Source organism: Anguilla anguilla, chromosome 5, assembly GCF_013347855.1.
Source record: "Anguilla anguilla isolate fAngAng1 chromosome 5, fAngAng1.pri, whole genome shotgun sequence".
Lineage (NCBI taxonomy): Eukaryota > Metazoa > Chordata > Actinopteri > Anguilliformes > Anguillidae > Anguilla > Anguilla anguilla.
Window position 1 is genome coordinate 11,604,449 of NC_049205.1, and position 23,021 is coordinate 11,627,469.

General features: G+C 39.2%; 2 protein-coding genes across 2 annotated transcripts; one reads left to right on the top strand and one right to left on the bottom strand.

The window, feature by feature from the left end:
* Positions 1-4,097: 4,097 nt before the first annotated feature.
* scpp1 (secretory calcium-binding phosphoprotein 1) lies at positions 4,098-10,587 on the bottom strand. The gene is made up of 10 exons (XM_035417428.1): positions 10,214-10,587; positions 9,660-9,714; positions 9,471-9,518; positions 7,789-7,842; positions 7,346-7,375; positions 6,802-6,834; positions 6,487-6,522; positions 6,328-6,363; positions 6,015-6,080; positions 4,098-5,701 (listed from the first exon to the last, which is right to left on the bottom strand). The coding sequence occupies exons 2-10, from the start codon at positions 9,711-9,713 to the stop codon at positions 5,312-5,314; spliced, it is 747 nt and encodes a 248-aa protein (XP_035273319.1). The 5' UTR covers position 9,714; positions 10,214-10,587; the 3' UTR covers positions 4,098-5,311.
* Positions 10,588-14,439: 3,852 nt separating this feature from the next.
* sparcl1 (SPARC-like 1) lies at positions 14,440-22,168 on the top strand. The gene is made up of 11 exons (XM_035417407.1): positions 14,440-14,596; positions 16,029-16,097; positions 16,341-16,415; positions 16,587-17,510; positions 17,636-17,738; positions 18,144-18,265; positions 18,558-18,678; positions 18,967-19,103; positions 19,377-19,525; positions 20,004-20,152; positions 21,261-22,168. Exons 2-11 carry the CDS (start codon positions 16,044-16,046, stop codon positions 21,287-21,289), a joined length of 1,863 nt encoding a protein of 620 aa, XP_035273298.1. The 5' UTR covers positions 14,440-14,596; positions 16,029-16,043; the 3' UTR covers positions 21,290-22,168.
* Positions 22,169-23,021: the final 853 nt, after the last annotated feature.

The following is a 23,021-nucleotide window of genomic DNA, read 5'->3' on the forward strand; positions in this document are numbered from 1 at the left end:
CCTCCTGTCCATGCTGAGGTCACCTTGTCTCCCATGTTGGAAGGGAACTTTGTATGTGAGCAGGATGGGATGAATTGATCTCACTAAACAGAACTCTGCATAATGCCTACAACACAAGACTCCCTGTATCATTTTAGTGTAATAAGGGATCCAGGATTGGCTAATCAAAGGGGGGGGGGGGGGGTCCTAATGATGCTGTGGTCCAGGAGCTACACTGCCTTTGTGAGGATGAGAGACTCTGGACCTCTGATGCTCTAGCTGACTCATGAGGATGAAATGGATCTGGATCTTAATCACCATGCTGGGAAAGAGAGCCTGCAGAGAGAGGGGTCTGGATGGCCCCCAGGCAAATTAAACACTGAACCACACAGCAATGTGATATTGCCTTGTCTGGACTAAGAAAATTTAATTTTAATGAGAATCCTGGAGTGTAACAGTACATTGTGGAGACTCACACACCTCACTGATACCGTCTCTGATCCAGAGTCACCCACATTTTGCTTGTTTCATTGGTTTAACACAATTCTGACTTGCCAAAACCAGACACTGGGAAAAAAGCATTGTATTGTAGTTTGTATCTCAGTACATGCTATATCATTGCATGTGAACGACTATCATTTCAGTTGTAAAGAATATTGGCCCTATGATTTGCCGAACAAACGTTAATGTTTTTGAGTGGTGCACTGGCATGAGGCCCATGCTGTCTCACAAAATCTGATTTACATTGCTGCAGGATGTTTAGGAAACAGACAACCTTTTTTTTCTGTGCATTAGCAGGTGAGTGATCACTGTTGCTGTGACAGGAGGATGATTAGGTTACTATGGGTAACCGTCACGGGCGTGTATTCCAAAGACACACTTATGTAAAGACTCACATTGCAATATTTCTCAGTGTCTGTCATGACTTGCTATCCTCAGTGTAACTGTGTACAGTAAACGTCATTTATTCTCTCCAATACTGTAAATAATTTGAAAACCATAAATATGGTAATTTTTCACAAGTTGGAAACCTTGCTCCATCTTAAAACACAGTACTGACATAATGTGGTCTATACATTACCCATAAATATCCACAATTTTTGCATCCACAGTTCATAGTAATGCCAGGTCCAAACAACGGACTCTTTGTTTCTGAGAGTTCACAGGAACCTAAAGAATTAATCTCTTAGTCAAATCAGTTTAAGCCCCAAACACAGGATGATTTGGTTATCTGTCTATCAAACCAAATGTATTCGAAAGAACTATCACTCTTGACTCTGTGCTGCCCATGTCTTGTTTCGTGACTTACTCGATTCTGCAGTATGACACGATCTAAAAGCTTTGATCAACTTTGAAGAATTCCAGTCAAGTTTCTGTTGACAAGATGAGGAGACAATGAGATCACTTTATATAAACATAAAACATTCATACAGTATGTTTTATTGTCTTAATTTAAAGATAATATGTTAAATATCAAACTTTTTAATACCAAATATCAAACCTCATCAAAGCACACTGTACCCACACACACCAGAGAAATTCAGATAGCTAATAGAGTTTATATCAGTGGAATGATTACCTTGTAAGGCCTTTCCTTCAACTTCAAAAGAGTGCAGATGTGTTCCCACCACTTGTAATGACAGAAAGAGAGATGAGTGACGCGGCACAGACAGCTCTTTCTGAGCAGGTCACATTTGTTCCGCTAAAGGGACGCCTTTTTTATTGCAGGGTAGCAGGTCTCTTGCTGATGCAGTTGCTGTGTTAGGGTTAATTATGGAGGTGTTCCTGGGAAACGGAGGGCGATTAAGGCTGCAAGGTTAACCCTTTATTTCCTTGAACTTGAACTGTAGTTTATTCAGATTCCATGATGAAAATACCTGTAGATCACCAGAAAACCATAATTACTGTGGTTATGACTTTTGTTACAGTGTTGTTCATTTGCTGTCAGCCAAGGTATTGTTTGTACACGTTACCCATATATTATAGTGCTGTATGTATTGAATTATGTATTAGGTATACATAATATTATGTATTATGTTTAGGATTCTGTTTTTTGGTTTGTACATACTTATTACCTAAGATGGAGCTCTAACCTGCTCCAAATAAACACATGCTATCTGTACTTTGAAGTACCTGAATGCCTAGCTGCTAAGAGAAAACATTTTGCCAACTAGATTGCTGGGGTTAATAGATTTCAATCTTTTCTTGCATGCATTGTTGTTAGGCTACACCCAAATTGTAGTTTCTTACTTCAGGAATACAGTATGAATTTGGTGATTGCTGAAGCAACACTGAATGTATTTATAGATCAAAGTAAAGAACAAATGCTGTCTGAATACTGGTCATTGTATTATGCAATTATATGTTTATATTGATGTGTTTTATGCAGATCTCTGTCAGAACAAAGTTAATAAACCAGATTTGCATTGATTTAGGCATAGCCTCAAAGATAAAATTACCTTGGGCTTCCTGACAAACTAGTATTAACTGAAAATTATCCACACACAGTTTTCTGTATTTTATATGATTGAGTAGCATCTTATGAGATCTAGACTACAACCACAGTTCCTCAGTGCTTTTGTCCTTTTGTTGAGAGTGAGTTATCCTGGAGATCATGCCTGTCAAGGTTTTTGTTCCTCCCACTTGTGAGAATATGGAGCAACATTTGTGTATTTTGTATAATGCAATCAAAAAGTATTTTATTAAAAGCAAATACCTTTTGTGTTTTTGTGTTAGTTTTGGTTGCGTGTCAAAATTTGGTTGCAAGTTGAAATTCTGGTTGCAAGTCGAACACAATCTGTGGGCGAGATCTACGTGGAGGCTTAGGTGATGTGTCTCCGTTGGCCAGACTATTTTGGGGTGACAGTTTGGCTACACACTCTGGTCATTCCTTGCAACCAAAATTTCAAAATGTAAAAACTTCAACATGCCATCAAAATTTGGAAAGCGGTTCTGCAAATGGTTTTCTTATTTTTTGATTGCAAAAACAAAAATGTCACTCCATATGAGAACTGTTCTCAGTCTATGATTTAAGAATGAAAAACTATTATACCAGCCTTGTAAAAAAATAATTCAAATAATTATCCATTGTTTTCTTGTTTTAATTCCATATGGAAATGGAAGGTTTTGAATACAATGTAAACTCCATGAACCTTGAGTGAACTGACAGTTGTCAGTGCTGTGTTAATTACTGATGCTAGTGCAATAACAGTGTATAATTGGTGATGCATTTAGAAAATCTGTTTATGTTTAAGAATATGGAACTTTAAATGAGATCTGAACAAAAAAGAAGAATTTCCTTGTTGAGATGTAATCATATTTGATGAGAGGACTGGGACTGTTTTTTATTTATTTTCAAAGCTGAGGCGTGCCAAGAGCGTAATGGTTTCATAACTTCACAGTCAACATACTGAGCCCTGTAATGAGTACCATTTTGCAGGCTGTATTTTAAGTACATGGGGGATAACTCATTGACTTACCCCTAAATATCCCTACAGATCAGTCGTAAATCAAATGAGTTCATGTTTATGAACGCTAATAAACAAAAATGCTCCCGTGGCAAAAACATTTAAATAAATCGACCGCTACCTCTAATTGCAAACTGCAAACTTATTTGTTTGAGGTGGCAGTTAGGCTGTAGGTAATTACAGGGAGGGTGTGGTCAGTTTTAAACCACGGGTATAGAATTCTACCTTTGGGGTGCATGTGAGCCATGTTTTCATGCTTGTACTGGAAATTGATGGCCAATTCTGTTTGAATTCAGTCAATCCTGGGACATTCAGTTAATTTCAGTTAATTGAAAAAACACTCATAGAATCTCAGTGCCTTTTTTCCATATACCATAACTGAATTTAAATTCATTTCAACAGTTGAATTAACTGAAATGAAATTATGAATCCAGTCCCAGAGGTAATGGAAATTACTTGTGTTCTGAAAATATCTATTTTTTTATTTTTTATTTGTCCTTAATATTAAATCTTTTATTTATTTGTTTATTTTTTATTTTTTTTTAGCCAAGATTATAGTACTTAGCACCAATGTCCAAAAAGATTTGGACATTCTAAAAAATGGTCAAAATACTTTAAGTAATTCTTGACAAATCACCCAACACATGAATACATGCTGCTTACCATTTTAATTTGTTGACAAAAACAAATTGTGGCAGATCTAAAACACATTTTAATGAAAATTCTTAAATAAATACATATGTTTGGCATTCTTGGTATTATTTTTGCTGTATATAATATGCTAGAAATAAATACTATAAAGTTATGTTATAATACTCACAGACACAAATTCAGTTTGCATTAGCTACATTTCATTTGCACATCTGACATGAATACACAGGAAAGCATTGATCATGCTGTTATTCTGTACTAATGCATATGAATAATCTCACATCACTTACATCATGTATGTAGAGGGAAATAATACATTAATAACACTTTATATTTTTAAGGCAAAACATTTACTATTTATCTTTTTGGATCCGTGTGTCTATTTTTATAGCTTGTGGTGCTTACACAGGTGGTGATGTAATTTCCTGTATCCTCCCATATCCTTAAAACAGGAAGGCCTTTGTCAATGATGAATATAACAACTACGAACACTTTAAACTGGAAGGCAGTAAGAAGAGCAGGTGTGTACCTTAGCATTGTACCTTAGAAGCTGTGTCCTATAACACTATTCCCAATAAACCACTTTGGATTTATGACAGAAAATAAATAAAAATTCTCAAAGCACAAAAATATGAGCACAGAGGGGTAAGATGGATTAACTTATAGATTTTTAGTTAAGTCTGATGTTCTTTAAAATTAATTTTTAACAGTGCTCATTCTGAATATCATATTATGTTCAATTAAAGGTAAATTAACCTTACACATTACAGAAAAAAACTTGATAAATTGAAAATAAATAATTTAATATTGAGCATGTTTATCACTATACAAGTAATTTAATGTAACCACGATGTAGCTCATTCCTGGTTAATTCATGTACTGTACACTCAAATGCATGGCGCTTCCCAAAGCAATAACACTGACTACATATTTTAACATCTTCAACACAGATGAAATAAGGTACCTGAGGTCAATATTTTCAAGGTTAAATTGAACTCCCACAATAGTAAACACCCGATTGGAGTAGGAGGAAAGAATAAGCACTGCAATTAATACTGCTGCTGGACCAACTTGGGCCGAATGCCCTGCCATGCCTGAAATAGGGTTGGATGCTGTAGTCCTGGTGCCTAAATAGGAGGTTGCGGTTAGCTGTGAGCCATGACCCACAATGCACCAGTGTCCCTGAAGCTCAGTGTTCCTCACGCGGGGGCTCGTCACCACGTGTGAAGCTCCCTCTCTCCGTCGTCCAGCGTCAGCATGTCGCCAACGGAGTCGTGGGTCTGGTCGTCCTCGAAGGAGCGCTCCTCGCTGCTGCGGCTGCAGTCGCGGCTGCTGTCCCGGCTGCTGTCCCCCACGTCCGCGCATTCTCGCGACAGGCTCCGCCCCTCCTGGCTCTGCTCGCTCTCCGAGCTGTGGCAGTCCGGGCCGTCCTCGCCCTCCCTGCACTCCCTGGACCCCTCGCTCTGGTGGCTCTCTGAGCTGCTGGTCGGGTTGCTGGTGTTGGCGTCCACGGCGTGTGAATCTTCCTCGCTGGTGCTGGTGCTGTTGCTCATGCTGCTGTCCTCGTCGCTCTTCAGGTTGATCTTGAACACCCCAACCCAGCTCTGCATATTCAATACACACATCGATTTAAGCACACTTATATGAATGAGACAGAGATGTACACACAAACATTAGCAATAGTTACACTTTATATGTAACTTGCGCAACTGATACAATTTCTGACTGCTGTTTGTCCTGCAAGTACACCCCATTTGTTTAAATTGTATCAAAATAAGGATACCTAAAATATTGAGAAAATATGAGGGGAGGGGGGTGTGTTTATGGAATGCGTTCCAATTTGGTAATTTACTTAAGAGTTCACATAACTGTACTTGAATCCCAGCGTACTGATGGCCCTCAGATCCCTGTACCCACCTTCCTCAAGTTCTCCTCACTGCCTCTGCTGTCATCTCTGGTGTCCCCATCCTCATCGGAGTCACTCTGCTCAGATTGAAGCACAGGGTCACTGGCTCAGCCACACAGATGATGTCATATTCTACTGCAATTCTTTAGAAACGCTAAAGTGGTGGCTTAAGAATTTGAACATTATACAGAGAAGGTAGTGGACAAAAAGTAAATTACAAATGTTAAATTGGCTTATGGACTACCGCTGTTTTTGATTAAACCGGATGATCTCGCCTCTGGTTGAAATTGACAATTTTATTACATGAACGATGCTGACAGATACCTTTTCACGAGAATGGCTTTCACTCTCTTCTGAACTCTGTGAATGTAAAAAACGGGCATTACAATACAGGTAATACAGGAACCAATTACAAAGGATCTCATTATGTGTTCAGCCTTTCACTCATAGTTAAGGCTGGCAAAGTTAAGTTTCATAACTGACCTTGTCTTCATCTGTCGTGTCCCTGGACTCAGATGTCTGAAAGAAAAACAACCAAGTATGAGCATACATAGAGAAAAGAGATCCATGCTGTTCTGGGACCAGTTTACAGCATCCATCTTGGTAATATGGTACCAGGTCTCCCCTTACTAGTGGCGTATAAGGGAAACAGATACATTTTCTTCATTCGGATAACTGTAAACTATGATTATTTAACACCTACTTCTTGATCTTTTACAACACATGCATGTGCAACAGCTGAATATAGTGATATGCCGCTGATTGCATGGGGTTAAATGCATGGATGTTTGAAATTACCTTGTCTTCGGATGTGTTGGTTTCCTCTGAGGTCTGATGATGAAAATGATAATGAATAATTAATTAATTTAATGAATAATATCAATTATTTATAAACTGAAATTTCAGTGCACATAAAAATAAGCACCAGCATACACAACCACATATCCAGTAACTTTATATAATTGGAAGCAAAAAAACATTGAGTTTGATGTTCTCCTTCCTTGTTTGATATTTGATTTGTATTTGCTATTTATTTATGTTTCTGATTTTATGTTCCAGAAAGTTCCAGTAAACTATTTTATAGACCACAGAGAAAACAAAACTAAACTACCACTAATCTTGACCCAACAACTCATATAACAATTCATAAAATCTCCTTTTAGCGATGTTGGGAATTAAGAATATTTACAGTGTTGGACATTGTCGGTTTTTAATGACGTTGACTTAATGCAACTGTAATAACTAAGGCAAAAACATGTATTACTTTTACTCTTTTTTATTTACAGGACATGAATATAAGTGATAGGAGATATATTTTAAATATTCATTTAGGCAAACTTACCTTAGTTTCTGAAGTATTTTCTTGTGAGCCCTGAAATTATTAAACAACTTTAAGTTTCATAATCATTTCACAAAATTCCACATGTACATGATTCTACTATTGAAAAGATAAGTTTCATGTTTGAAGGTATATAATTATATGAGATGCATGGTATCAGATGTTTTACAGAGATTGCAAATTGAAAATTGATGTTAAGTAGGTTTTAATACAACACTTTATCATCAATTTTCTGATCCTGAGTAGGAGTAAACCTTTTTATAATCTTTACAAAAAGGATTTGCTCATTGACTGCTGAGTGTCTCTCAGAAAATAATATCCTGAAATACATCCAGAAATGGACAAAGCAACACAGTATTACACTGTCCACCTTCTGTAAGTCTAACTGTTAAAGATCTCGCTCACAGCATTTGCCTGGAGTTCAGTGATGTTCATACAGTACCTACCTCACGTTCTGCAGACTCATGTTCCGCAGACACCGCTGCTGAGGAGCTGTGGATCTGTGGACCACATGAACAGAGACACGTTCTTTATGAGTCTGAAACATTCACACATTCAGCAAAGTGCAATGGCCTCTGCCCAACACCTGCAGTTTTATTCAGTAGAGAACTTAACCCAAATTTGTGTCATCATGGTAATCTACGTTTAAACATGTAATTGTCCCACAAAACAATCAAACAATGAAATACAAATTGCATTATTTACTCAAGGTTCTGTACTAAGGGCAATCCTGACAGCAACTGAGAGATGGCTCAGTACTAGCCCACATTTACCACTTCAAATTTCCCACATACCGCTATGAAATGACGGCAATGAACTCATCCCAATCTGGCAGCCAGAACACAGCCGCAACACCTTAAATGTGGCTAGCTACAGTTAGGCCACTTCTGGCCCACAATACACTTGCCATTGCCAAAACTGACCCATGCCGCAACCACATTTGGCTCAGAATACACCTGCTATCAGGGAAGGGTCATTGTGGTTAGTTTAACATCACTAGTGCAAACATAAACCATAAGTTTTTTTAGTGTCAATATGTTCTTCCTGCTTTCTCTGGCATATGTGTTCTGTGAAGCCAGTAAGATATGTTGTAAATTTGGAAGGTTTTGCACTGATGAAAATCCTTCTCCGGATGTCATTATGCTTTAATCCACAAAAATGACCCACTAATTATAGACCAGAGTTGCTAAACTCAGGAGGGTTACAGTGTCTGCAGACTGTAGTTCCGTCCAGGCAGACACAGCAATCCTACTCCTGGCTGAACAAATCCAGTATTTCCCCTTCAGCTGTCAACATGCTACACAGAGAGTCATTCACTATCACAGACAGCAGGAATAGCTTGTGAATGGACTGGAACTGAATGGCTGTGCTAGACATAGCCAACATAGCCCTCAAATACTGCAGACTCCCCAGGCCCCATGTTATAGAAGGCAGTTCACTTTTGCCGACTTTTGCTGACACTTCAGAAAGTTCTGGAAGTTGTGAAAAAGAAAACCGTGGAGGTGTCTCCGGAGATGCCTGCTTGAGTTGAAGCAGTCCTGTAGAACTGCTCCTCCAAGGCGAACCAGAGCTTTGGTGCAGGTATCAATTACATCAATAATATGGTTTAAAACCCTTCAATGGGGGAGCCAGACGGTTGCTTGTTTGTTTACCCACACCATATTTAATTACCCTCATTTTCCATGTCTAGCCTATTGTGCATTCAAAAAAAATGCAGCAGAGCAATACTACCGCAGACTTGCAGTAGTTGTTTTGTCTGGGCTAAGTGTGTCTGGGTAAATCTAACCACTACTGTGCTTTATTAATAATTCAGACATACTAAATATATTCTCTTCTGCAGTATTTAGTCCATTCCTGTGACTTCTGAATCCAAGATTTTGCTGAAGCAAGACAGTGCATGCGTTATCCATAGTTTAATTAAAAACATGCACTATAATGATTGCAAGATTGACACAATAAATAAATTAATAGTCTATTTCGTCAATAAAACACCTGTCAACTATAACCCGTTTTACTTTAAAAGTCTTGGATATCACACAGAGTAAGTCAGAGTGCAGTGGAAATCTTTATGTGAACATACTGTAGACGGCCAAAACCCCCTTCATCCCATGTAGAATATTTCACTCACTGTTTTTGCCTCTTGACCAGTTTCTTCTAAGGCATCTTTCTGATGTATCTGTCCATTGAAAAAAAGAAACCAGAGAAAACATAGCACAGTAAATCAACATTAAGCAAATGTATCTATTGATAATATTCCAAACATGTTTATTTTATTCCCTTGATAAAAAAAGAAAAAAAGAAAAAGAAACATACTCACAGGGTTAGCAAAAGCAATTCCCAGCAGGCAAACGATCACCAAGGTAGCCTTCATCCTGTAATAGACACAGCTGACATTAACTGCTTTGGACACGAATGCCATATGACACTTTTACCCCTCGACTTAGCCGCTATTACATCCAATTTGTAAGCATTTGATTCAGTTAAGCACTATGACATGCAGCAAACCACAGTGCCATGTTTACAGAAAATAATCTATCCTTATTTAGTCAGTTTTGAAGTCCTGACAGACCTTCAAAGAAATTGAAGAAAACAGAAAATAAATAAATTAATAAAAGTAGTACAAGAGCAGTTGGTTTCGGAACATAAAAACAAATCACATTTTATTTTGTAGAAATGCATTCAAATGCGAAAAAAGATTTATGTAAATGATTCATGTTGTTAATATGCAATGAATAAATGCACACAGTCTGGCCTAGGCAGCGTTTAGAGTACTACTTTCAATGACAGTAATCCAATTACTCTTTCTACCAGACGTATGAGTTAACATGAATATATATTGAAGCATTAGGTCACCAGCGCCTCTTGCAGTACCTCTCTCAGTCGATGAGTTTGCGATGTCGTCGCTTAATCCAACAACGGAGACGAGCGGTTCCCTGCGCAATGAGTAATCAAGCCTGTGTCGTCTGCGAAGTGAAATCCTTAAACAGGCAGGGCCAGGTATATAAACTGTACTAAAGTTGAGACCCAGACAGAGCTATTTATTATTGTGGCTGTCAGCTGAAGGCATCGCTTCCTAACCGCCAGCTGAGCTCTCCCCCTTTTTCAGGCTACCGCGGACTGTCGGAGGTGTGTACTGTAAATTCCGGAAAGCGCCGGTGGTCTGGGAGTGCTTCCGATCGCCCCTATTCTGCAGTCTATCTTAAACTGAGGGAGAGTGTATTTTAGGAGAATATTACAGGGTGCGAATCCGCTGAGCACAGACAGCGTGAGCTTTCGCCCACGACAGGAAAAGAGGATTTCAGACATGGTAGCCTCCTTAAAGAGTGTTTTTTTTTTCTTCTTCTTTCTGACCCACTATACTGAACACGTTTATCACGTCGTCACAGCGAATATCTTTGTTCTGATTATTACCGTATAGTTTTGATGATTTCCACTGTTTGGAAATAAATATTATTGAAAAAATGCCCAAGCAACAATAGTAAAAAAAAAAAAAAAAAGAAAGGAAAGAAATATAGAATGGTATTTAATTAAGTATGTTTATGCTGTATGATTCAGAAATCATTATTCATGAATGGGGCGTCCCTCTCAATTTGAATTTCAGTTCCAGCATTTCATTCACATCCTGTGAAGCACCTCTCATTCTAGAATATTACAGCATAATTACCTCCCTGCCTCATACAGTCGAGCCCACTGCACACAGAACAACTTAATCACTCACGCTTTCAATGCTTTAACAGTTGCAGAGTGTATTCAAGGGACACACCAAAAATACCCAGGATGCATATGCAAGAGGAAGACAACAGCACTTTCCTGTCTGGGATTCTGCCTGGTTTAATTGCAGATGACCTCAATCGGAAGCTTGGTTTGCTCATTGTCTGCCTCCCATTCCCCAGCTCTGTTGTCTTAATAATTACCACTGTGAGCTATTGCAGTCTTAATCCCCATGACAAAAGAAGTAAACACATTATAAAAATAAAAAAATAAAATAAAATAAATATATATATATATATTATATATATATATATATATATATATAAATAAATAAGCGTAAGGAAATGTCCTAGACATTTGTAATATATTGCATCATCCTGGAAACTACAAAAAAAAAAGGGGCGGGGGGGGATGCTGATTCATACTGCAGTATATTTACTTGGCAAAGATGCGCCACCTTTATTCAATTACTGTGCCAGTGTTCATTACCATTACTGCCAAAGTATCTCATTGCTAGAATATTATTTGGGATTCTCTTTGGATGTTATTATTGAATTTCAATTCTAGATAACATGATCTGCCATTTTTGTGCTTCTGCCTGAGTGATCATGGCATAATTTCTGACTGGGGCCATTTTGTGGATTGGGAATCAGGGTCTCATTCACACACAGAAAATGTACAATTGTACATTTTTTTTTAAAACTCTGTAGACATAGCAAGTGATACAGTGTGACTACTGTTCATCTGAGGCTGAGAATGGGATGCGTATTGCTACTGTCTCAACTGCAGTAAAACAACTGGACTAACCATTCTTTGCATTGTACAATTGCACACATCCCATTGCACAAATGTTTTAGAAATTCATTTTTGGCTATCACAAATCAGGTAGATGAACTCATAACAAATACAGTATTTCATATGAGAGGGAGTTTGGAGCAATCTGGGTGGCACAAAAATATATTGTATCTGAAGGTTTCTCAAAGCTAATATCCAATTACGCTTTCTGAAAATGTTACTAACACATTTTAAATGCACTGTTTTAAGTAGGGTTGTTAGAATCTTTCATCATAGCTGCAGTGTACTCTTTCCAGGTAATGCGAGCTGTTTAGGTGTGTGTGTGTGTGTGTGTGTGTGTGTGTGTGCATGTATGCCCGCACGCATGTGTGTGTGTGTTTGTGTGTGTGTGGCAAAGGGTTATGCATTGAGGTTTCTGAGATTGAATAATTCCATCGTATGTTGATATGACACATTTGTAACAAATAAAGCTGTTGGCTGTAGAGCATCCCAGCTGTTTCTAAGGCCCACCTGGAAGTTTTGTGTTTAACTAATGCCAATGGAACCTAGCATATACAAAGCAATACTTTTTTTTCCACCAGTAAACAACTTTCCTTTTTTTCCTGTTGGCCTTTTTTTTTTTTTTTTTTTGTTAGGTCTGTGGCTTTCCATTCCTTTACATTCTGCTCCCACTATATGTTACTTCCTCAATACCCATATGTGGCTGACATTCTGTGGTCCTTTTGAATTCCATGTTTTTGGCTTTACTTCCGGGAGTGGATGCTCCCACTGTGTAATTAAACCAAACAGTTTTCTCCTAGCTTCTGGGAAAGAAGTATTTTATTTCTAACAAGACCAATGGAACATTGGAGGCTGTGCACATCAACTGAAATGACTGGTGTTTGACAGGGGAAATTTCAGTGAAATAAAAGAATACCAACATTTCAGACATCAGCACAGTGCTGGCTGCATCTCGTCACATTGTGGTTATTGGCCTGTTCCAAATGTTTCTTTTGTCCCTCATATTACTCCTAAAACTGAGGTATTATATGTGAATACAGCATTTTGAGGATGTCTCATATGCTAGTGATGTAGTCCAGTAAGGATTAAGGGCACATTAGACCTCAAATGCCTATTTTGGATTCCGTGGCTTGGCAGTCTTGGAATTCTTTGCACCATGTGTAGCTCAACTGTGCTCAATTCACGCAGGAGTAAAGAAGGCCTTTTTCTAACATCCAGAAACATTGTCTGTTTGTAAATATTGAATGTACATAACATCGTAGCCCTAACACAAAATCATGTCTTCTTCGAAAAGCAATGATCTCACCAAGACTTATCCAACTCTCTCTCTGTTTCCCATTTTTTCCTGGTATTGTGTTCATAGGTATTTCTCAAACCACAAAGGGATGCTTACGTAACAACACCATCACCTATTGGTGGCAGAGGTGATAACATTTATAATAAATACTTGCCAAATTAATATTTTCTCATTGTAATGTCCAATTTTTTACAGCAGAGGGCACCATATATTTGGAGATGGACGGTGTTTACACCACAAATGAAACTACAGTGAATGGCAGCAGTGCCTCTACCTCTATTTTGTGCAATTGCACATGGGAGTGCCCATTTTTACACACTTGTATCTGTCTAGTTAACCAGTGAACTAATTGGATTTATTTATTTATTTGTTCCTTCTTTAACATTTTCAGCATGTGGTGCATGGGTATAGATAATGGATGAATGGATGGACATTCAGGAAAATTACCAGCCCTCCTCTAATTCAGCTGCATGGTGATTGTTTTTGCACAAAATGGCTGCTATGCAACCCTCAAGTGAGAGCTATTCATTTTTTGGTTAATGAGTTGTGCTTTCATAGTATCATACTTTGAAATTGAGAGATTAAATACATGAAATAGATGCAATATATCAATGTTATATATATCAATTCAGGATATGGTCAAGAAAAATAAATAAATAAATAAATAAATAAATAAATAAATAAATAAATAAATAAATAAATTACCCTGTTGGTAATATTTCCCATCATATTACTGTATCAGCGGCCAAATCTTTTATAGTACATTTTTTAAAAAATTAAATGGCTTTTGCATGGCATTAATCATTAAATGGTGACCAGTGTTGAAAGCCGCTAGAATATTTAGGAAACTAATTAGTATATAGATCATTCAAATGTCATGTCAAGCTGGCTAAATACCATTTTAGCAAGGAAATGACCACTATTAAAAGATAAATTCACATAATAATATATAAATCTAAAATCATTAAATAACCACACTGCAATAATAAGAAAAAAAAACCTTTAAAACAAAATTTTATTAATGTTATCCAATTATAAAATTCATTTCATTTTTTGTTTAACTTCATGTTGAGATATATAATCAATATTTCAGGGGAGTCCAGTCCAAAAAAAAAAAAAAGAAAATACATCCAAATCAATTATAAGAAATAAAAATAGATGACAGACAACAGATAGAAATGTTTTGATTGAATGCAATGCTCCCTCTACAGTTCTCCTTCCTCTTAGGCAGTTTGTACTGTTGGCTGGTGGCTGCAGGCTATAGGCTGAAAGCTTTCACTTGAGCTCAGGTCCACTGAATAGAGCCGCTCAGAGACTGCAGATAGACAGTCCGGAATAAAACGAGCGGGGGGTTCTGCTAGCACTGGCTCAGTGCGTGTCTGCCGTGTCCTGCTTTCCCTGTTGACTTCCCACTCCAGCCATATCCCCCTCTCCACAGCCCAGACCCACAGGTAAGCTCTCCCACACATTTTCTTTCCCTCCCTGCTAAATCTGCAAATGCAAAAATACGCGGCTACATTTGGAGATAATGTATGTATAAAAAGTGTTGCAAGGATAATGAACATTCTGCTTTATGTACTGTAACTAAATTGCATGCAAATAATAATGTTTGGCATTCTTGTCTTAACTGTACAGTATCTAAAGAGAGCATTGAAAAGGTAAAAGCCAAAAAATAATAATAATAAATAGATGAGTGATGGGTATCTGAAGTGAAACACCAGTCGATGCTTGAGAAATACACATGCCATTGCAATGGTTAGCTGGGTTAATTAAACTACTTAAACTAATTATTATGACATGAAATTTCAAGGTAAGAATATGCAATTATTTTCTTATTCATTGAAATAGTAACGGACAACTACAGCAAGCCTATTTTGGAAAAAAAATTGTCTCTTTACAACATAATAAATACATAGATTTCTATGTATTTAATTTGCTCTACAAGTTCTTTGAAAGTACGATATGAGTACGATATGGTCAACATGAGTTGGAAAATGGTTGTCAGAAATAAAAACGTATCCAGTTTCATAGGGCTAATATGAAGTGTAATGAAAACGAGCACATAAAACCACCACAGCATTTACCTAAAAAAACAGAAACACTGGTTTTTAAGTCATTTATCATCTCTGGCAAGCAATATTTTCATTCCTTTGTGATTCTTTGCGACTGAACCGCTGAAGCATTGTTCTTTCGGACAGATGCAATAATGGTGACATTGTTCTGACCAGGAGACAAAAAAAGTTTTGTGTATTTAGCGGACTCTCTTTCCAGTCTAGTGCCCACGGCTGTTTGCTTTGCCCTGCCAGACTTTCAATGTGACTTCTGAGCTGGGCACATCTCAGCTCCCGTTGCTGTGACAACTAAGACTACAGATTTAGGCCCCATTGCCGTGGACAACGTACAGCGGGCATACAGATTGAGATTGATGCACATGAGAAAACCATGCAGTACTTCAGACTGATTCTTTTCAGCTAGGGATGGGAAAGGGTGTTTCTCACATGCAAATGCAGGTAGTAAAAATAAGGGAAAATGCTTCTAGTTTTATATGGACCCCCAATGTGGATTGCACCTCAATGACTAGTCCTTATACAATCAAGTGTCAACATAAATATTGTGTGCAAGTGGAATTATCAAATTTTCAGTCATAATCAAGCCTTTTACTGAATACAAATGCAATATTGTTGGTACTTGACTTTGGGAAGTTGATATGAGTGAGCATTTCATTTCTCATTAAAGTCACTGCTGAATGCATGATTTTTATGAGGGAAATAATTGCTTTGAAATACGACTCACAGAAACAAAGCTTGCTACCATTTTCAGGGAATTGAGCAGATGTTCTCGCCTGCAGGTTGAATATGTTGATACGTTTTTCAATGCTTTCAGGTGTGATTATAAAAAATGAAGACTCACCTTCTCCTCCAGTGCCTTTTGGCATCAGCATTAGCTACCACTGTAAGTTCATATCATTCACTCAATTGAATATTATTTTATGTAGAATGTATTCTTTATTATATTTGTGGAACTAATGTAAAAAAAAAAAGAAGACATACCCAATATATTTTTTTAACAGGAGTATCTTGCAACAGGAATAAATTTGCCTTAAATATCCGGTTTAGAGACTGGTATAGTTTGCAAGATTGGCCTAGCAATGTGTTGCTTGTCAACTGTCTTTTTGTCATTTTCAAACTGTTTAAGGTAATGAGCAAACCTCATGGAAAACATCAAGATTCGCTACCTCATGGTAAACATCAAGACTCACCCAAGGTCTTGGTGAGTCTTTAAGAAATGGCCACACACGCATTGTACACTGTACCCCTTGATTCAATTGTACTTTTTTGATATTGTTAATTAGATCAGGCCTCTTTGTCAAGTGAACTAAATGATAGGATGAGAAAATAAGTGTGAGGATGTGACCTTCTCTGCATTTTGTCTACCCTGAAGGAGGCTGACCCAGAACAGGCCAGCGAGGAGAAGGTTCTCCCCACATCCATCACCTTTGAGTCCGACAGCCAGGAGCAGGATGACGCGGACGTGAGCTACGACGACGGCGAGGGCCTGCCCAAAGAAGACAGGGTTTTGGATGGGGCCGTGCAGGAGGAGAAGAGCGCCCCCGTGCTACTGAGCGAGGAGGCGCTGGCCGACCTGCTGGAGGAGTCCGAGGAGGAGGAGGAAGAGGAGGAAGATCAGGATGAGGGCTCGGAGGAGGTGGCCGAGGAGGCTGAGATGGAGGGAAGGAGCGAGGAGGAGAGCGACAGCGACTCCAGCACGGAGTCGGAGATCCCCGTCGACATGGACTACGCCGGGGACAGCGACGGGCTGGGGCCCCAGGACCCCATGGAGGAGGAGGTCAAACCCCTGTCCAATGCTGACTCTCAGCTCCTGCCCACAGGAGAGAGCCCAGCTGCTGAGGAGATCCCGAAGGACAGCGATTACGAGTCACGAGCTGGAGAAGGAGCGGAGGAGGCTGCAGGAAATCTGGAGGAGCAGGAAGGGGAATCTGTCACAGAAAGGAAGGACCTAGAGGAGGCGGCTGACGCCAGCCAAGAGGACGATGAGAGAGGAGAGGAAAGCCAAGGCAACGACACACAGGAGACCAAAAGCAGTGTGGAGCTAGGAGGAGTGGCCAATGTAGAAGGAGCAGCCACAGGAGGAGGAGAGGAAGAGGAGAGAAACAGGAATGACAGTGGCACTCACCCCAAGGTCAAAGCCAGCAAACAGAAGAAAAACCAAAGGGCCAAAACACTGTCAGAAACCAGAGATGCTGAGGAGGGGCCAGGGCCCCTACAGAAGGGCCACACGGAAAAAGAGCCTGACACCATGGAAAACACCGTTCAGAAATCCAAAAAGAGAAAGATCGGGAAATGGGTAACAGCACTTTACTCCATTCCAATCACTGCCAATCAGTGTCACCATAATGTATAATGTATTTAATGATGGTCTATTGTATAAATACACCAACATTAGTTCAACTTGATCTTATTTTTCTATAGGCTACTCTGGTAGGCCTGAACCCTGTGCAGATCCGAGCGACAGAAGAACTGTACCCCAATGAGCGCCTGTCCCAGGACGAGAGCTCGGAGGAAGCTCCTGTCAGTAAGTGTTGTTTCAGTGTGCATTTCTCTCAAAGCTTGGGGGGAGACGGGGGGGGCGGGGTGGTTGTGCGGGACGTCGGTGGTGGACGACCAGGAATGTGCTGATGGGTCGTTTTTTGCTTGTATAAGAATGTTTTTGGTTCGATTGGCCCGCACTATCAAAACAACCCCCAGCCTGCGGCATTGAGAGCCGCCTATATCTGCTTCCCCTACTGTACATACCGATATAAGGATGGAATGTGTACAAAATACAGCACGGGGGGGGGGTCTGGAATACAAAAGGGGGAAGGTGAAACAATGGAATTTGCTGTGCTCATCTTTCTCAGCTCTTATACACATGCAGAGTTTGGTTAATAATGATTTTTCAGGCCTGGCTAACAGGCGTGTCTGGCCCTTGTTCTTTCAGATCCCTGCAGAAATTTCCGGTGCAAACGCGGGAAGACGTGTAAAGTGAACGAGGACGACGAACCAGTGTGCATCTGTCAGGACCCCTCCTCATGCACGCCCAGTACGACTGCAACTGAACATGTGAGCACAGACTGTAAAATAACGCCTATAAGCCAGTTCACCTATAAACTAAACGGCAGAACAATCTGTCTCTACAGTGGATAAAAACTATGCACGATTGTGTGGCATGGACTGTATACAGTAGAAAGAAACAAAAAGTGGGTCTAGAAACAAGAGTGGGCTTTATGAGCTCTAAGAATGCTTATGCTAAAGAAAGAATATAGAAAACAACGATGAACAATGCTAACAAAGAAAAAAAAAGGTTAGAGCAAGATTTAATAACATTGTTCCCTATAAAATCTCTTTGGTATAGGTGTGTGGAACAGACAATAAGACTTATGACACGTCCTGTGAACTCTTCGCTACAAAGTGTAACCTTGAGGGCACCAAGAAAGGCCATCGGCTACACCTGGACTATACTGGATCCTGCAAATGTATCCCATGCACATTGCACAACTGCACACCTTTATATTCTAATCACACCAGGACAACAAGTTTAGCTACTGAATGCACGGTGCAGGTTCAATGCCTGCATGAGGCATTGCTGTTATACACTTGACACATAACTTTATTATTGAAAATATCCAGCATAGTGAGTGGATTATTTTTAAGTTGTGAGCTTCAAAATGTAAATTGTACCAGGTACCTGCTAGTCAATAATAACCATGATGCTCTGTGCACAGGATGAGCACATTGGCTGACTTTTCTCTCGGGCCCTGCAGACATCGCTCCTTGCCAGGAGGGGGAGCTGTTGCAGTTTCCGCTGCGCATGCGGGACTGGCTGAAGAACGTCCTGCTGCAGCTTTACGAGCGTGACACGAGAAATCCCGGCTTCCTCACGGCCAAGCAGCGAGCCAGAGTATGTGACTGCCCCCACCTCCACCTCTACCCTTAATCACGTTCATTAACAATACCGTTAGTAAGCTATTCGCAAGCCAGGTTAACACAGGTGGCCGTTTGCATGAGGTACTGAAGTACTCCGTATATCTCCATTCAGACAAAGTTGTAGAATGGTGATGTAGGGAATAAATCATTGTAGCTTATAAACTGCTTTATATAAATAATAATTTAAAAAATAAAAATAAAAAAAAATAATAATAATAATAATGCAATCTTGCCATTTCCCTGCCAGGTTCAGAAGATCTATGAGAGTGAGAGAAGGCTGCATGCTGATGACCACCCCATTGAGATGCTCATACGGGACTTTGAGAAGAACTACAACCTGTACATCTATCCTGTGCACTGGCAGTTCGCTCAGATGGACCAGCACCCTGCAGACAGGTACTGTCACAGTCAAAGGTACACACACAGTGGGTCCACCTTGTCCTTGACACGCCTGGTTAGGTTTTGGATTGAAGTAACTCGTACTTTTAGTGGAGTTGGCTGTTGTCTACTCAGCCCCTTTAGTATTACGCTTCAAGGTGTAAGATCACAAATATGTGATAAGAATGCTCTTAGCTGAACTGTCTATTGCTAATGTAACAATCACCACTGGTAATTGAAAGCAAGGAAGTTCTAGAACGCTTCCTTAGAATTTTGAAAAAAACTCCAAGAATCTACTCTTCAAATGGTTAAAGGATGAGAATAATGTAGGCCAGTGGTTCCCAAACCTTCTTGGGCACCCCCTGCCTGATCCAGGTATAAGGCACACACTGTATGTAGAATTACTTGTACCTTTGGTTGACATCTGTTAGCAAAAAAAACCCAAAACCATTGCAGAAGTAAAAATGTCCACGCGGCGTGCATTGTGTTTGTGTAGGTTCCTCTCTCACTCTGAGCTGGCCCCTCTCAGAGTGCCTCTGGTCCCCATGGAGCACTGCACCTCCCTCTTCTTCAAAGAGTGCGATGCCGATAAGGACAAGCAGGTGTCTTTCAAGGAATGGGGCCATTGCTTCGGCATCAAGGACGGTAAGAGGAGGTCTCATTACATTACAGGCATTTAGCGGACGCACTTATCCAGAGCAATTTTCACAACTTTTACATTACATTTACATTGGATCCACTTATACTGCTGGATATACTGTGCAGGTTAAGCACCTTGCTCAAGGGTACAACGGAAGTGTCCTACCCGGAAATTGAACCTGTGACCTTTAGGTTACAAGACCCGTTCCTTACCCATTATATTACACTGCTCTCCCTTCGGTTGGTTTACTGCACTCTAAATCACAACTAAAGAAGGTTATTCTTTTGCAGAGATGTTAGATAAGGATGGGGGAAACACACTTCTGAGTATCTCAGCTGGTAAAGGTGATAGTCACGAGTCTAGCCTGGGCCCCTAAGTTTGAGCTTCGGCTATCTTGCTAGCTGACTGTATTTTACAGTCCAGTGGCGAAACATAATAGGATCCGTCCCTCCTGGGGCGCAATGGGTCTCAGTCGGACAGGGCTCTTCAGGGAACCCAAAAACATTGCATCAGGCACTCGCAGGACACCCACAGCAAGAGACGGGGGTCTACAAGTGCACAGTATGACCCGAAATGTGGAATATTGTCACTGTCAAATTTGCTGTCATATTGTATAATTGTCAAATAATGAACAAAAAATATAATATCAGAGCAAGGAAAGCATGTCAAAAAATATATTTTATTATAGCAAATTGCTCTAATATGAATTAGTCCTTATTTTATTTGAAATTAAGATTAGATTTAGTCTTTAGTAATTCACATATATTATAATTTTTCACTTGAAAATTTTATATATATAACATGTTTGACCAAAAAAGTCTTATTCGTCATCATGGCGGTCTCGAAAATGAACGGAAAATCTTGTGTGGGAAAAACATTTAGCCATGCAGCCACACGTGTGATAATTATAGGGTGAAATAATGGCTAACATGTGGCCTGGGGTGCTAATGCGTTCTAATTGTAGAGTGCGGTGATAATAACACTTTTTAAAGTTTCTCTGAACATAATATGGCAGAAAGTGAAAGGACGGGCCTACAGCTTATGGAATTTAAAGAGCTTTAGGCTGCAGCATCCTGTTGAATTTACTCTTATATGTGTTTTTCTGTTCTACAGAGGACATGGATTTGAACCTTTTATTCTAAATTCAGACCTCAGTGTCTAACAGCCAGCTGAACAGAGAGAGGGCTGGCCTTCCTTACTGGAGTAGATAGAAGAAATGAGTGTGTAGATTAATGTCTCAGTTTGTGTGTGGTGTGTGGGTAAGTGCGTGCATGTGTGTCACACAAAAAAGTAAATAATTGCAGTATTGTACCTTTTTATTGTTTCCCTTTTGATAAAGTATGGGGAAATTGCTGTGTTATATCAGAACAGGTGATGTAAACAAATTAAACTATATATATGTGGATGTTCTAAGCTTTTCAGAAAATGAACATTCCATCTAAAAATATATGTGTATGGTACAGTATGAACACAAAAAAAGCTGTTTACTCAACCATTACTACAATATCAATGTTTTTACAGCGTGAACCTTAAGCTAACTGTCACATTCATGATGAAAGGCCAATTTCAAATAAATAGAAATAATTATTTCTGAAATGAAATTGAAATGTGAATATATGTCTTCCTTACCTCAGAAGAAGACTGAATGTTGTAATAAATAAATAAGTAAAATGTTGTAATCGATTTAAGCCATTTAAACAGAATGTTTGATAATGGATAATGGATACACTGTATTGTTATTATTTCTTTATAAATCTTTACATCATGGCTTAATGCCCATTTATTCTGCTTTACATTTAAATGATCTTGCATTAAATTTAACTGTCATAATGATTTCTATTAAAACCAGAGTACGTTTTTATTTATTCATGACCATTACAAGCAAAGAAAGCTTACAATTTATCCAGTAATGTTGAAGCAAATTATAGCTGTAAAACACTTTGAATGCTTTAAATGTTTTGTTGCGCCTGCCATGTCTTCTGCTTTATTAACACTCTTAATAAAAGGCATTTTAGATTTTCTTCAAGTTTTCTGTGTCCTCTGTTATGTTGTACATGTTTGCAGCACAGATGGGAGATTTTCTGGGTGTGGTAGGAGTGGCAGAGACAGGCGGTCTGCACCATGGCAAAGGAACAGTTCACTTACATAAGTGGATTTTAAGGAGAGCAGGTGTTCAGAGATTATAGCCAACTATGACGTTTTGGGGAAAAAAAAGTAAAGAACAAACAGTGAGAGAATCACGTTGTGGGTTGTGTAGGTCTGACTGACAGGTCAGTGATGTCATTGGAGGTTGATGCTGTCACTCATATTTTTTTCTCCTGGATTGACCAAGAGGGTTAAAGGTGTAGCCACTGTGGAAGCTGATTCAGCATTAAAATCCCAACATGGACATGAAGCTACATGAGTGAAATCAGGTTTTTGTGCTTAAGATTTAAGATCCCTTACTGGTACTGGAGTTTTTGCAGAGTAACATTATGTATGCAGATCTGAATGGAGTGCGGTTCTAAAAAATGCACCTGCAGATGAGGTACTGTGCATTTAATGAGCCTGGTGACCAATGGATGAGCGCATTGGCTGACTTGTCACGTTCACAAATTTAGTCAAGTGTTCAGGCCAGATGACATTACCTGCTGAATCAGCAAAGGATGCTGGATTTTGATTGGCTGACTGTACGCATGAGACAGGTACCTTTCTTTAAAAATGAGGAACATGTGTTGAGAGTCTCATAGATTTTTTATCTGCGCTGATCTGAGGAAGTACCCCTGCAAAGGTATTCTGACAGTTTTGATTTAGCTTTTTTATCAGATAAGTTTTTGTTGATGTCAAGTCATTAAAAAAAACAAATAAATTGTATATATCTATACACACACATAC

What these genes read in the sequence shown, in the direction of transcription:
- scpp1 (XM_035417428.1), bottom strand. Translation starts at nt 9,713, where the DNA reads ATGAAGGCTACCTTGGTGATCGTTTGCCTGCTGGGAATTGCTTTTGCT. An exon ending in GAATTGCTTTTGCTAACCCT is followed by an intron (nt 9,519 to 9,659) that starts GTGAGTATGTTT and finishes TTCAATGGACAG; the next exon opens with ATACATCAGAAAGATGCCTT. An exon ending in CTGGTCAAGAGGCAAAAACA is followed by an intron (nt 7,843 to 9,470) that starts GTGAGTGAAATA and finishes TGTGGTCCACAG; the next exon opens with ATCCACAGCTCCTCAGCAGC.
- sparcl1 (XM_035417407.1), top strand. Translation starts at nt 16,044, where the DNA reads ATGAAGACTCACCTTCTCCTCCAGTGCCTTTTGGCATCAGCATTAGCT. An exon ending in GTACGACTGCAACTGAACAT is followed by an intron (nt 18,266 to 18,557) that starts GTGAGCACAGAC and finishes TCTTTGGTATAG; the next exon opens with GTGTGTGGAACAGACAATAA. An exon ending in GACCAGCACCCTGCAGACAG is followed by an intron (nt 19,526 to 20,003) that starts GTACTGTCACAG and finishes GTGTTTGTGTAG; the next exon opens with GTTCCTCTCTCACTCTGAGC.